This window comes from Muscardinus avellanarius (assembly GCF_963383645.1).
Source record: "Muscardinus avellanarius genome assembly, chromosome: 3".
In the NCBI taxonomy this organism is placed as follows: Eukaryota; Metazoa; Chordata; class Mammalia; order Rodentia; family Gliridae; genus Muscardinus; species Muscardinus avellanarius.
Window position 1 is genome coordinate 118,434,619 of NC_137788.1, and position 15,849 is coordinate 118,450,467.

Sequence of the window (15,849 nt, forward strand, 5' to 3'; positions counted from 1 at the left end):
GGGGATGGAACCTGGAGGCGTTCTACCTCCAAGCTACACCCCTGCCCTATTTTTAATTTTTTATTCTTTATTTATTGCGGTACTAGGGATGAACCCAGGGGCATTCTACTCCCAAGATACACCCCCAGCCCTATTTTTTATTCTTTATTTTGAAACAGAGACTCACTGAGTTGCAAAGGGCCTTGCTAAGTAGCTGAGGCTGGCCTTGAACCTCGATCCCCCTGTCTCACTCCTCCTGTGCACCACCACGCCTGGCTTTTATTCTTTATTTTGAAACAGGTTCTAAGTTGCGGAGGGCCTAAGTAGCTGAGGCTGTCCACCAACCGCAATCCTCCTGTCGCAGCCTCCCAACGCTGGGATTACAAGCGTGCGCCACCAAGTCCTGCTTGATAATTGTGAAAAGTACAATTTATTTAAAGGACTGAAGGCCACAACTCTGAAGCCACTGTATTCTGCCACAAGGGGGTGATGTTTGAACACTAACAAATAAGTGTTAGGTAGTTTGGCACATGGCTGTTTTCTTTTGTGCATGTAGGTAGCATAATAGGGATTGAACCCAGGAGATTCTACTTTTTTTTTTTTTTTTTTTTTTTTGCGGTACTGGGGATGGAACCCAGGGGCATTGTACCTCTGAGCTACATCCCAGGCCTAGTTTTTAGTCTTTTGTTTTTATTTATTTATTTAGTTAGTTAGTTAGTTAGTTTTTCGGTAGTGGGGATGGAACCCAGGGGCTTTCTACCTCCAAGCTGCACCTCCTGCCTTTTTTTTTTTTTTTTTGGTGGTACTGGGGTTCCTGGAAGCCCTTCTACCTCCGGGCTACACTCCCAGACCTACTTTTACATTTTTGTTTGGAAACAGGGTCTCCTAAGCCAGCGCGCGCGGCTGGCTTCGAACCTGCGCGATCCTCCTGTCTCTGCCTCCCAAGCGCGCGCCACCACGCCCGGCCTACTTTATTTTTTATTTGATTTAATTTTATTGGTGGTACTGGGGATTGAACCCAAAGGGATTCTACCTTCAAGTTACATCCCCAGTCCAATTTTTTATTATCTGAAACAAGGTCTTGCTAAATTGTGGAGGGCCTAAGTAGCTGATGCTGGCCTCAAACCTGAAATCCTCCTGTCTCAGCCTCCCCAGTACTAGAAGTGTCCACCAGCACGCCTGGCTTTTTTTTTTTTTTTATTATGAAACAGGGTCTCACTAAATTATAGAGCGCCAAAGTTGCTGAGACTAGCTACAAACCTGTGACCCTGTCTCAGGCTCCCAAATACTAGGATTATAGGCATGCACCACCATGGTCCTGCTCCCATCTTTTGAACAGGGTCTTGCTAAGTTGCTGAGCCTGGTCTTAAACTTGTGCTCTTCCTGTCTCAGTCTCTCAGGTACTGGGATTACAGGCATGTGCCACCGTGCCCAGCAGTGCCAACTCATGTGTGTGTATGCTGCTGGGGATTGAACCCAGGGGCTCTCCATCTCCGAGGTACATCCCCACCCTTTTTTTTATGAAACAGGTCTAAGTTTCCTCATTAAGTTTCTGAAGCTAGCCTCAAACTACAATCCTCCCTTCTCAGCCTCCCAAGAACTGGGATTACAGGCATGCACCACCATGCCTGCTGCCAACTCTTAATACTGGCAGCATGGCTTTCAGAGGACGGCAGGAGGGGACGCAGAGCAGTCGGCCTTATCATTGTGGTCCAAGGAACATAAGTACCTGGGAGGCTGAGACAGAAGAACCACAGGTTCAAAGCCAACCTCGGCAATTTAGCAAGGTCCTTAGCAACTGAGTGCAACCCTGTTTCAAAGTAAAAAAAAGCAAACTGGGCTGGGGGTGTAGCTCAGAGGTAGAATATCTGAGTTACATCCCCAGTACCAAGAAACAAAACATATAAAGCAGTGCCTGCTGGAGAGAGGTGGTGGTGGCGGGAGTCTTTGCCTGGATGCTGAGGACATATAAGGCAATGATTATTAAGCTCCAGAAGGCAGGAGACTCGCCTGCAGCCTCGTTAAAACAGACTGCTGGGCTGCAATCCTAATTTCTAATCAGGGAGACCTAAAGTAGGGTTCCATAATTTGCACTTCAAACCATTTCTCATGTGATGCTGCTGCTGATCTAAGGACACTTTGAGAACCACTTTGAGAGGGTATTTCTAGCTCTTTGCCCTTTTTTTTTTCTCCCAACACACCTCTATTTCATCTTTTCTATCATCCATCTACTGATTTATTCTCCACCATCACTCCCATAGCCTCCTTTAGGAAAACTACTGGAAAGACAGTGAGACCCTGTTTCCAAATAAAGTATACAATAGGTCTGGGAGTGTAGCCCAGAGGTAGAAAAGCCCCTGGGTCCCACCCCCAGTATCACAAAAATTAAAATAGAGTGGGGAGTGTATGTTAGAGGTAGAATGCCCCTGAATTCAATCCCCAGTACCACAGGAAAACAATATTAAATAGTGCTGAAAGCCAGGTATGGTAGTACATGCTTGTAATCCCAGTACTTAGGAGGCTGAGGCAGGAAGATTGCAGGTTTGCAGCAAGCCTCAGCTAGTTATGCCCTCCACAACTTAGTGAGACCCTGTTTCAAAATTAAAAATAGGACTAGGCTCATCAACCTAGCGTTGTGGCACACAGTTGTAATCCCAGCATTTGGGAGGCTGAGACAGGAGGATCACCGTTCGAGGACAGCCTCAGCTAGTTAGTGAGGTCCTTTGCAAGACAGTGAGACCCTGTTTGAATAATAAAGAATGAAAAATAGGGCTGGGGGTATTACTTGGAGATAAAATACCTCTAGGTTCCATCCCCAGTACCACCAAAAAAAAAAAAAAAAAAAAAAAAAATTGAAACAGGATGTAACTTGAAGAAGTCCTTGCTAAGTTGCTGAAGACGGCTGTGCACCTGGGATCCTCCTGACAGCCTCCCAAGTACTGAGATAACAAGTGAGTCACTATGCCTGACTTTTATTTTTTTATTTGCCAAGGATAGCCTCAAACCTGCAATCCTCTTGTCTTAGTCTCCCCAATTGCTGGGATTACAGGTATGCACCTCTGTGCTGGGCCTTTTCCACTTAAAACATTTTTAATTGTAAATACTTTACCACTCACCTTGGAATTTTTTTATCTGTAAACTGAAACTCTGTACACATTTTTAAAAACTCCCTTTGCCCCCTCCCCTTTCCCCTGGCAACCACCATTCTACTCCTAGACTACTTTGGACTCAGTTTTTCTCGCACATGAGAGCGTCCACTGCGGGCCAATAGGATTGCTTGTATATATGCAGGTCTTACATACATATGATTGAGTTTATTGTAGAGAAAGAGGACAGCAATGAGGCTGGGGAAAGGAGAAGACTGCCGGGGGCCTCCTATCCAGTCCTATCAGCAGCCCAGCCACGGGTCCGCCCGATTCCTTCGCATTAAGAAGTTGATCTTGCGAGCCATCTCCATGTTGTAGATCCGCCGGCAGTTTTCATAGCTTTGGCGCTGGCGCTTGCGGCAAGGCTTCTCGTAGTATCTCCGTCTCTTGATGTCCTCAATGAGCCCATCCATGCTGAGAATTCTGTATGAAGAGAGGGAGCAAGCTTAGGGGCCTGCGCTCATTACTGATACTCTACAGATCTGCAGATGTTCACAAGTCAACTGAATGAAGCAACAGGTGTTTGTAAAACAAATGGAGAGTGCTGACAAGACCGCAGTAACTGCCTACTTTTTGTGTGTGTGTGTGTGTATGGTACTTGGGGTGGAACCCAGGTGCTTTTCTACTTCCGGGGTACACTCCCAGACCTATTTTGGAAACGGGGCTCACTAAGTTGCTGAAAGCCCCACTCAGTAGCTCTCGAACCTGTGCGATCCTCCTGTCTCAGCCTCCTGTCACCACGCCCGGCTGACTGCCTACATTTAATTGTGGGGAAATGTGGAGGGGGGATACTGGAGAGGAACCCAGAGGCATCCCACCTGAGCTACACCCCAGACTATTTTATTTTATTCTTTATTTTGAAACAGAGTCTCACTAAGATGTCCCCGAACCGCAATCCTCCTGTCTCAGCCTCCTAAATACTGGGATTACAAGCGTGTGCCACCACGCTCAGCTCCCCACCCCTATTTTTTTTGTGTGTGTGTGCTAGTTAGGCCCTCCGCAAGTTTCAAAATAAATAATTATAGCCGGGCGTGGTGGTGCATGCTTGTAATTCCCCGCGCTTGGGAGGCTGAGACAGGAGGATCCCACAGGTTCAAATCCAGCCTCAACTACTTAGGCTCTCAGCAACTCAGGGAGACCCTGTTTCCAAATAAAATTTAAAAAAGGTCTGGGAGTGTGACCTGGAGGTAGAAAGCCCCTGGGTTCCACCCCCAGTACCACCAAAAAAAAAATAAAAATAAAAAAATAAATAATAAAAAAGCCAGGCGTGGTAGAACATTCTTGTAATCCTAGCATTTTGGGAGGCTGACAGGAGGATCGCAGTTTGCAGACAGCTTCAGCTACATAGTGAGACTTGTTTTAAAATAAAGAATAAGCTGGAAGTGGTAGCGCACGCTTGTAATCTCAGCACTTGGGAAGCTGAGACAGGAGGATCACACAGGTTTGAAGCCAGCCTCAGCTACTTAGTGAGGCTCTCAGCAACTTAGGGAGACCCTGTTTCCAATATAAAATAGGTCTGGGAGTATAGCCCAGAGGTAGAAAAGCCTCTGGGTTCCACCCCCAGTACGAAAGAAAGAAAGAAAGAAAAAGAAAGGAAGGAAGGAAGGAAGGAAGAAATAGGGCTGAGGCTAGGTGTGTAGCTCAGTGGTAGAATGCCTCTAGGTTCAATCACCAGTAATACATGCACGCACGCAAAATAATAAAGATGAAAGAAAACTACACAAGGAGAAAGTTGAGACACACACTGGGGAGCGACTGGACTTTCAAAAGGATTTGAAACAGAGGTGATCATCTTACTAAGTAAATGACTTTGTGAAACAATAAAGCAGGACAAGAAAATAAAAGAACATAAGGATGGAAGAGGGGAAAGGACAGAAAGAACATGGGACTGGTTAAGAGTTCCTTGAACGGTCCTAGTTACTTCCAAAACACAGACCAAATGAATTCCAAGATGCCAGGTGAGGATTCCCTCCCTCACCCTAAACCCCTTGGTCATCCTAAAAAAGCACCGATCAGCTTCAAATGCTCCCGAGTCCCTACAAAGGGAGGCATCTACTCAACTTATCTCTAACAGACAAGGACGCACGAAAGCTTTGCAGAACTCAAGAATAAACTCGGAGGGTGTTCCTTATGCTGCTGCTGCTTCCAAAGGTGGTTCAAGGTCCAGCAGGCCAAGAGCACTAGTGTAAACATCTCAGGCTGGAGTTCAGGTGCCTGGCAACCTAATATGAAGGAGAAACCAGCTGCCAGTTTTAGTGAAATTCAACTGATTATGTAAAAGGAGCTGAGCCGCCTAGAGGGACGAGCTGGGGGCGGCAAACTCACATGTCAGTGTAGCCAGCTTACGTCAGGACCAACGTGTATGCAGAAGGACTCAATGGGCCCAGAAGCTGCCCACCAGGAGTAAAAGGGGTCAACTGGGCACGCTTCCAGTATGTCAGCCTCTCCTAGTTTGGAGGCCAGCCAATCACATGGGCTTCCTAGCAATCCCGCTCTCCAGCTCTTCATCCCAAGGCACCAATGAGGGCTCCCGGTTATGTAACAGGCATTCTGTGGCAGTCTCACTGGGCAGACACATGGGCTGTTTCCTCTGTGGGACGCCCTCTCCACTCCAAACACGCTTTAACATCTTTCTCCTCTCATTTGCTCTCGCACCTACTATAATTAGAGCATAGAACGAGCCACTTATTTTTAAACTACCAACTATCAGAAAGTTGAGAGGTAAGGAGAAGCCTGGGATATAAGGGAGGTATACAGAAAAGGTGGCCAGAGAGGACATTAGAGAAAAAGTACATCACTCAGAACATATTGTATTTAGTGAGCAGGAAGAGAGAATACTAGAACACTCCAGAATTGGCCCATTCAGAAGTGGAAGTGTAAAAGTGCTTGCCTAGCTGGGCATGATGACACACATCTATAATCCCAGTACTTGAGAGGCTGAGACAGGAAAATCTCAAGTTCGAGGCTAGCCTCAGCAAGTAAGTGAGACTCTCATCAACCTAGTGAGACTCTGTTTCAAAATGCAAATACAAAATAGGGCTGGAGGTGTAGCTCAGAGGTAGAATGCCCCTGGACTCAATCCCCAGTACCAAACACACAAAAAAGGTCCTTGCCTGGCCGGGAGTAGTGGCACATGCTTATAATCACAGTAGTTAGGAGGCAGAGACAGGAGGATCCCACGTTTGTGGGCAACTTCAATAACTTAATGAGACCCTGTTTCATGATAAAAAAAATAAAACAGGAGCTGCACATGGCGGCACATGCTTGTAATCCCAGCATATGGGAGGCTGAGAACGGAGGATCGCCGTTCACAGACATCCTCAGCTATTTAGTGATGTCCTTTGCAACTCAGTGAGACCCTGTTTCAAAATAAAGAATAAAAAATAGGGCTGAGGGTGTAGCTCAGAGGTAGAATGCCCCTGGGTTCCATCTCTAGTACTGCAAAAATTAAAATAAAATAGGGCTAAGGGGTGTAGCTCAGAGGTAGAACGCTATTGGGTTTAATCCCTGGCACCACACACACACACACACACACACACACACACAGGAAAACCAGCCGGGTGTGGCAGTACACACCTGTAATCCTTGTACTTGGGAAGCTACGCAGGAGCCTCCCCAGTCTGAACCTAGCCTTGGCAACTTAGCAAGACCCTCAGCAACTCAGTGATACCCTGTTCTGTTTCAGAATTTAAAAACATAAGCCGGGCATGTTGGCGCATACCTGTAATGCAAGTATTTGGAAGGGAGGCCGAGACAGGAAGATTGCAGTTTCAAGGACAGCTTCAGAAACATAGCAAGACTTAGCCGGGCGTGGTGGCACATGCTTGCAATCCCCACGCTTGGGAGGCTGAGACGGGAGGATCACACGGGTTCAAAGCCAGCCTCAGCTACTTAGTGAGACCCTGTTTCCAAATAAGAAATATAAAAAAGGTCTGGGAGTATAGCCCGGAGGTAGAAAGCCTCTGGGTTCCACCCCAATACCCCCCCCCCAAAAAAAAAGAAACATAGTAAGACTTTAGCCAACTCAGACTGTTTCAAAAACAAAAAAAAAAGGGCTGGGGTGTAGCTCAGAGGCAGAGTACCCCTGGGTTCAACCCCAGTACCACACAAAATAAACAAACAAACAAATTAATTAACTTCAGATTTCAAGTCTCTGGAATCTCAATTCTGTGAGTGTGTGTGTGTGTATGTTGACTGGGGATTGAACCCATGACCTCACACATCATATAACTGCTTACCACTAAGCTACATTCCCAGTGTACTTTGTGTGTGTGTGTGTGTGTGTGTGTGTGTGTGTGTGTGTGTGGTATGGGGAACTGAACCTAGGGACATTCTATCTACAAACTATACCACCAGACCTATTTTTTAATCTTTATCTTGAAACAGGGTCTCACTAAGTTGCAGAGGACTTCACTAAGTAGCTGAGGTTGCCCGCGAACCGCGATCCTCCCATCTCAGTCTCTTTTGAGTGTGCGCCATTATGCCCAGCCCCCCCCCCCCCCCAGTTTTTGCAGTACTTGGGATGGAACCCAGGGGCATTCTAACTCTGAGCTACACCCTTAGTCCTACTCTTTATTCTGTATTTTGAAACAGGATCTGAGTTGCAAAGGGCCTAAGTAACTGAGGCTGTCCATGAACCACAATCTTCCTTTCTCAGCCTTCCAAATGCTGGGATTAGAAGTGTGCACCACCATGCCCGGCTTCCTAAATCTATTTCTACCTTGGTGTTTTAATCCCTGAAGAAAAAAATACTGGGTTTTTTGGTGATACTAGATATTGACCCCAGTGGCATTCTACCTTTGAGTTACACTCCACCACCACCCCCTTTTTTGCAGTCTGGGGACGGAACCCAGGGGCATTCGACCTCCGAGCTACATCCCCTGCCCTATTCTTTATCCTTTATTTTTTTGAAACAGGGTCTCTCTGAGTTGCAGAAGGCCTCACTAGTAGCTGAGGCTGTCCGCAAACTGCAATCCTCTGTCTCAGCCTCTTGAATGCTGGGATTATAAGCGTGCGCCACCATGCCCAGCCTCCATCCCTGTTTTATTTACTTGGAAACAGGGTCTCACTAAGTTGCTGGGAGCTGAGCTAAGTTGCCGAGGCTGGCTTCGAACCTGTGGTTCTCCTGTCTCAGCATTTCAAGTACTGGGATTATAGGTGTATGCTACCACACCTGGTTAACACTGTGTGTCTTAACTAGAGTACTTAGTACAATTTCTAGATCAATTTGATACATCTGCCTGGAAAACCAAAATCCTCTTAAAATCCTTTTCATTTTGGCTGTGCTGGGAATGGATATAGAGCCTTACACGAGCTTGGCAATCACTCTACCCCTGAGCTATATCCCCAGCCCTGATGCACCAATTTAAATAGGAATGGCAGTGGGGGTGCTAATCTTTAAAACAAATGTGATAGCAAGGAAGACAAAGCTCGCTTAAAATTTACTTAAAAAGAGAGATGTCAGGGAAATCCTGTGTTTGCTTACAGTGGCACAGCTCCTATAGTTTCTTTACTTTCGCCTGCTATTATAAACACTTCAGTGGAAAAGTTTGACAAACTTAAAAGGGATTGACAAAAGACAAAGGAACATTTATGTTCATTAGCGACATTTAACGAGAGCTTCCTGTGTACCAGACATTTTGGTAAACACAAAGGATGTACAAATAAAAAAGAAGACATGGACTCTGCCCTTAAGGAGCCTAGTCTCATTACAATGATTCTTTGTGTATGTGGTATTGGGGACTGAACTCAGGGGCTGAGCTACACCCCCAGCCCTATTTTACTTTTTATTTTGAAACAGGGTCCAGCATGGTGATACACGCTTGTAATCCCAGCCTTCAGGAGACTGAGACGGGAGGATTGCGGTTTGCGGGCAGCCTCAGCTCCTTAGTGAGGCCCTCTGCAACTCAGTGAGAACCTGTTTCAAAAATAAAAAGACTATCCCAGCATTTGGAAGGCTGAGACGGGAGGATTGTGGTTCACGGACAGCCTCAGTTACTTAGTGAGGCCCTATGCAACTCAGTGAGACCCTGTTTCAAAATATAGAATAAAAATAATAGGACTGTGGGTGTAGCTTGAAGGTATGAGGCTGGGGTGTAGCTTGGAGGTATAATGACCCTGGGTTCCATCCCCAGTACCTGAAAAAATAAAAAAAAAAAATAAAAAAAAGGAAAGAAAGAAAGAGAAAAAAAGAAACAGGGCCCCATTAAGTTGTTGAAGCTGGCCTTGAACCTGTGATCCTGTCTAGGATCCCAAGTACAGGAATTACAGGTGTGTACCACTATACCTGGCGTTATTACAATGATTTTTTTTTTTTTAAATGTGTGTGTATGTGTGGTCCTGGGGACTTAACCCAGGAGTATTCTATCTCTGAGCTACACCCCCAGCCCTATTTTATTTATATTTTTTAAAGAGGGTCTTGCTAGAGCCGGGCGTAGTGGCGGACGTTTGTAATCCCCGCGCTTGGGAGGCTGAGACAGGAGGATCGCACAGGTTCGAAGCCAGCCTCAGCTACTGAGTGAGGCTCTCAGCAACTTAGTGAGACCCTGTTTCCAAATAAAGTATAAAATAGGTCTGGGTGTATAGCCCGGAGGTAGAAAGCCTCTGGGTTCCACCCCCAGTACCACCAAAAAAAAAAAAAAAAAAAAAAAAAAGAGGGTCTCGCTAGGTTGATAGAATCTCACTACTTGCTGGGGCTGTCCTCAAACCTAAAAGACTCCTGTAGTGGCCTCCCAAGTACTGGGATTACAAGCATATGCCACCATGCCCAGCTTACAATGATTTTATTTATTTATTTTTTATTTATTTATTTATTTTAGGTGGTACTAGGGGTGGAACCCAGAGGCTTTCTACCTCCGAACTATACTCCTAGACCTTTTTTATATTTTATTTGGAAACAGGGTCTCACTAAGTTGCTGAGAGCCTCACTAAGTAGCTGAGGCTGGCTTCGAACCTGTGTGATCCTCCTGTCTCAGCCTCCAAAGCGCGGGGATTACAAGTGTGCGCCACCACGCCCGGCAAAATGATTTATTTTTTTGTGGTACTGGGGATGGAACCCTTCTTCTTCTGGGCTATACTCCCAGACCTATTTTATACTTTTTATTTGGAAACAGGGTCTCTTAAGCCAGCGAGGCTGGCTTCGAACCAGCACGCTCCTCCTGTCTCCGCCTCCCAAGCACGGGCATTACAAGCGTGAGCTACCACTCCCGGCTACAATGATTTTAAATCCTGACTACATATTAAAGTCTCATATTAAATGACTTAGTCTTTGGAAAAAAATGTTATGGTCAGATAATTCTTTTTTTTTTTTTTTGAGGGTTTGGAGATGGAACCTGGGAGCTACAGTCCCTGTCCTATTTTTTTTCTTTATTTTGAAACAGGTTCTCACTGAGTTGCAAAGGGCCTCACTAAGTAGCTGGGGCTGTCTGCGAACCGTGATCCTCCAGTCTTGCCCCCCCCCCCCAATGCTGGGATTACAAGCATGCGCCACCACGCCCAGCTTGAGTCAATTTTTTTTTTTTTTGCGGTACTGGGGCTGGAACTCAGCGGCATTCTACCTCTGAGCTATATCCCCAGCCCTATTATTTATTCTTTATTTTGAAACAGGGTCCACTGAGTTACAGAGGGCCTAAGTAGCTGAGGCTGTCAGCGAACCAGGATCTTCCTTTCTCAGCCTCCCGAATGCTGGGATTACAAAACTTGCGCCACCACGCCTGGCTTGTTTTAAGTTCTTGACATAAATATATATGTAATATGTTTTAGAGAGGGAATAAATGCTGTTATTTAAATGAGATTATCAAAGCCAAATGTGGTGGCGCACGCTTGTAATCCCCGTGCTTGGGAGGCTAAAACAGGAGGATCGCATGGTTTCGAAGTCAGTCTGGGACTACATCCTAAAGGTAGAAAGCCCCTGGGTTCCATCCCCAGTACCACCAAAGGGAAAAAAAAAAAGAGAGAGATTATCAATAGGCTAAACAGAGGAAGACTTAGTTGGGAAATATCTGTCTATAAAAAAAAATACATTCTAATACCAGTAGTAAACTGATCCATATGTCAAAATAAAGTAAAATTATTTGCTTGCTTTTTTCATCTCTGAGCTACCTTAAGTATACCCTATTTAATAGTTAAAAAGACAGTTAAAGTAAATCCTCAGTCTCTCAAAATAAACAAACCCCCCACAGAGCAAAACCAACTTACAATGAGTTCCACTGTAGGAAGCAAAGCTTCTTTAAGGAAGCACAACTCTCTTACAATGAGTTCCAAGTTGGAATAACAGCTAACATAATGCCTACTATTATAGTTGGGGCTGGAGTCTCCCCAAAGGCTCATGTGAAGAAGGCTTGGTCCCCACTGAAGGAGAGTCCAGAAGTGGGGTTTCAGGAAATGAGAAGATTAAGAGGAACCCATCTTAGCAGGGCGTGGTGGCAGATGCTTGTAATCCCAGAATTTGGGAGGCTGAGACAGGAAGATTGTGGTTTGCCGACAGTTTCAGCTACTTAGGCCCTTTGCAACTGAGACTCTGTTTCAAAATAAAGAATAAAAAATAGGGCAGGCAATGTAGCTCGTAGTTAGAATGCCCGTGGGTTCCATCCCCACTACTGCCAAAAAAAAAAAAAGGAACCATCCTACTCAGTGGATTAATCCACTAATGGATTCATACTTTGGATGGATTATTGGAAGGTGGTAAAAACTGGGGCCTAGCTAACGGGAGGTCATCCTTGACCTTGTCCCATCCTTTCCTCTCTCCCAACAGTGGGAGGTAACCTGCTTTGCTCTGTCACCCCCCCCCCCGGGAATACTCTGTTTTCATTTGCTGTGACAAAATACCTGAGAAAATCAACCAAAAGGAAGAAAGGTTTCTTCTGGCTCAGGCTTTCAGAGGCTCAGTTTATGGTCAGCACATGGTAATGAACCCTATGAAACCAAGCCAGATAAACCTTTCCTTCTTTTGGTTGATTTTCTCAGGTATTTTGTCACAGCAAAGGAAAGCTGCCTAATATAACTACTATGTACTAAGCACAGTTCTAGGTTCCTTAAATGAATCAGTTAACAAGCCTCAAGTCAATCCCATGAGGTGGGCACCATTAAGAAACTCCATTTTACATTATGTAGCTTACCAGACATCATGACGCTAGCAAGTGCTGTAGAGCTAGAATCTAAAACAGGTTATGTGCACTCTTTCCTAGCTGGGCATGGTGGCGCATGCTTGTAATCCCAGTACTTGGGAGGAGGATCACGCAGGTTCAAAGCCAGCCTCAGCTACTTAGTGAGGCTCTCAGCAACTTAGTGAGACCCTGTTTCCAAATAAAGTATAAAATAGGTGCGTGCATATAATCTGGAGGTAGAAAGGCTCTGGTTCTACCCCCAGCACCACACACTCACAAAAAAACCCCTCTTTCAATACAGCCCCCTACTTCTGTTAACTTACCACTATGTATTTCTGCTTATGCTGTAACCCTCCTTAAATCCTGGAAAGCCTTCCCATTTCCTGCTTGTTTTTCCACAGTCCCAATCTTAATTCACCTCTTCCACGGGCCTCGTCTCCACAACAACCCCAAGCTGTTTCCATGTACCAGGTCCCTGCTTCCTAAGGAGCTTCACATCTTGGTTTTCTACTTGGGTTCTTTTTAAGTTTTGAAGAGAATTCAGGTTCATCATCAAAGGTATGATATTTGCTTGTTGAATAAGTTTCATACAGTTAGGTTTTGGGGAAGAACTATAATATATATATATATATATATATATATATATATATATTTTTTTTTTTTTTTTTTTTTTTTGGTGGTGGTACTGAGGTTTCTGGAAGCCCTTCTACCGCTGGGCTACACTCCCAGACCTATTTTATATGTGTATTTTTAAATTTGGAAATGGGGTCTCTTAAGCCAGCGCATCTGGCCTGCGCCATCCTCCTGTCTCCGCCTCCCAAGCACAGGGATTACAAGCGTGTGCCACCACGCCCGGCGAAGAACTTCATTTTTAAGATAATAAACTGCCCGGTGAGGTGGCTCATGCCTGTAATTCCAGTATTTAGGGAGATAAGCTTCAAACTGAACAAGGTCCTCAGCAACTTAGACCCTGTTTCAAACTAAAAGTAAAGTAGGGCTGAAGACAGTGCTCAGAGGTAGAATGTCCCTAGGTTCAACCCCCACCAAGAAAAAAGATAATTAGCTGGGGGTGGTGATGCACACTTGTAATCCCAGCATTTGGGAGGCTGAGACAGGAGGATGGCAGTCCTAGGACAGGTGCAGCTACTTAGCCAGGCACTTTGCAACTCAGTGATACCTTGTTTCAAAAATAAAAAGACTATGCCGGTCATGGTGGCCTACACTTGTAATCCCAGCATTCGGGAGGCTGAGACCCAGGATCGCGATTCGCAGACAGCCTCAGCTACTTAGTGAGGCCCTCGGTAACTTAGTGAGACTCTGTTTCAAAATAAAGAATAAAAATAGAGCAGTGGCTGTAGCTCGGAGGTCAAATGCCCCTGGGTTCCATCCCCAGACCCACAAAAATAAATAAATAAATAAATAAATAAATAAATAGACTAAAAAATAGGTCTGAGGGTGTCATTTGGAGTTACAATGCCCCTGATTCCATCACCAGTACCGCAAAAATAAAAAAAGAAAGAAAGAAAGAAAGAAAGAAGAAAGAAAATAGAGCTGTGGATGTAGGTCGGAGGTAGAATGCTCCTGGATTCAATCCCCAATAACGAAAAAAAAAAAAAAAAAAAAAGACAAGAAACTAGGTAGCTAATGAGTTTCAAGAGGCGAACACCAGGGCTGTCACTGGTTTGAGGACAACCCTCGGGTGTGGTGAGGGGTGGGTACATAACCACCGCACTTCTGAGAGTTGATTTAGCCATGATCCCGATCCCTTTGGTTACCTGTTCAGGGTCTTGTATGCACCTTCCACGTTCCCTTCCTGTACCATCACCGTCCTGGCAACGAACTTCAGATGTTGTGCCATAACCTTGGGTTTAAGACTTCACTCTGTAGGACCTACAGGATGATGGAGAAAGGGCGAGGAAAGCACAGAAGCCAAGTAAGAAACACACACGTTACCGCGGGTTTTATTCAACGTGTGAAAACGAAACGTGCCCAGGCACACGCGAGGTGGGGCACGTGGAGCCGAGAACGTGCGGATGCTCATCAAGACTCGTTCCTTGGCTTTTGCTAGTACGAGCCGCAGCGCGCGGCAGGGGAGCACCGGGGCGGCCCTACCGAGGCTGGCGCGGGGCAGGGAGGCGCCGCAGGCCCCCGGGGCCGCCGCAGGATCTGGGCCGAGATGGGAAGGGCTCAGGCCGCCACGCCCCCCGCCCGCCGCCTCGCGCTCCCGGGTGGCTCCTCACCCTAGCCCTCCGGACGCCCCGACCCCAGGCCGGCTCGCGACCGGAAGCGGAAGCTACGGAATCCCCTCCGCGGCGCACCGCAGCCGGGGCGCAGCGAGAAAACGGCCCCCGGAAACCATGGCAACGCTCTTTTGGGCCCCCTTTTTAGGCTTCTCCTTGCCTCCGGGTAAAACACTCCTTGACTCGGATTCCGCCGCGACGGGTTCCTCGCCTTCCCACACAACCGCAGTCTTTGGGCCTCCGAGGTCAGCCCCATTCTCTATCCCTTAATCCTATTAAACCCTTACTGGATACTTAAGCGATTTCTTTTTTTTTTCCTGGATGGAAAATGGGAGAAATAGGCATCGCTTCTTGAACATGCGCTTCCTGGTTTGTTTGTTTGATTGTTTACTTTGGAAAAGACACAGATCTAATCCCAGGATGGAAAGACAAGTTCTGCCTAAAAACTAAAGAAAAGAAACAAATGACGTACGGTGGTGCGTACGTCCTATAACATCACCTTCCTAGTCATTTCACTAAATAAGGTGAAATCACTAAGTAAAGATATGGGAAAGATGTGCGCGGCGGAGCACGCCTGTAATCCCAGCACTTGGGACTCTGGAGGATTGCAGGGCTCGAGGCCAGTTTCTTTTATTTTCTTTGATTTTCTTTTCTGTCTTTCTTTCCTTTCTTTTTTTTTTTTTTTTTTTTTTCCTTTTGTGGTACTGGGGATGGAACTCAGGGGCATTCTACCTCCGAGCTACACCCCCAGCCCTATTTTTTTTTTTTTATTCTATATTTTGAAACGGGGTCTCACTGAGTTGCAAAGGACCTAAGTAGCTGAGGCTGTCCGCGAACCGCGATCCTTCTCTCTCAGCCTCCCGAATGCTGGGTTTCCAAGCGTGCGCCACCACAGTCGGCTTTTGAGGCCAGTTTCCGAATGCCTCAGATAATGTATGAGACTCTTTCAAACTAAAAAAATAAATATGGGGCTGGAAGGATAGGTCGGTGATAGAGCGCCCCTGGGCTCAATTCCCAGCATCCCCCGCCCAAACAAAAAATAAATAGGAAACACAGGGTTTAGAATAAAAAATCTTGATGTCACCTTTGTCATTTGCCTCCTAATAAAACCTGATTTTAAAAAATCTATTATTCCACATTTCCTTTTATTTTACTTCTGTACTACGTCTACATATCAAATTGGGTTATTCACAGACATTCAGATTTAATGACTACAGGAAAAAACGTACCTCCCCTACAACTCACACAGGACTGAATTTCCTGCCTGGTATCCTCATCAGTTATACTAACAAGAATTCACAAAGATTAAGCCTGCCTCAGAGTAAGCCAAGTCTGAAGTGCTGAAACAGAGCTAGACCAGCATATCATTATGCTTATCAA

The 15,849-nt window shown here is 45.8% G+C and overlaps 1 protein-coding gene across 1 annotated transcript; it reads right to left on the minus strand.

Moving 5' to 3' along the window:
- Window positions 1–3,367: 3,367 nt before the first annotated feature.
- On the minus strand, window positions 3,368–14,087 carry MRPS21 (mitochondrial ribosomal protein S21; the record flags this gene model as incomplete). The annotated part of the gene is made up of 2 exons (XM_080691047.1): window positions 3,368–3,548; window positions 14,005–14,087. 2 exons carry the CDS (start codon window positions 14,085–14,087, stop codon window positions 3,368–3,370), a joined length of 264 nt encoding a protein of 87 aa, XP_080547173.1.
- Between the last annotated feature and the right edge of the window lie 1,762 nt (window positions 14,088–15,849).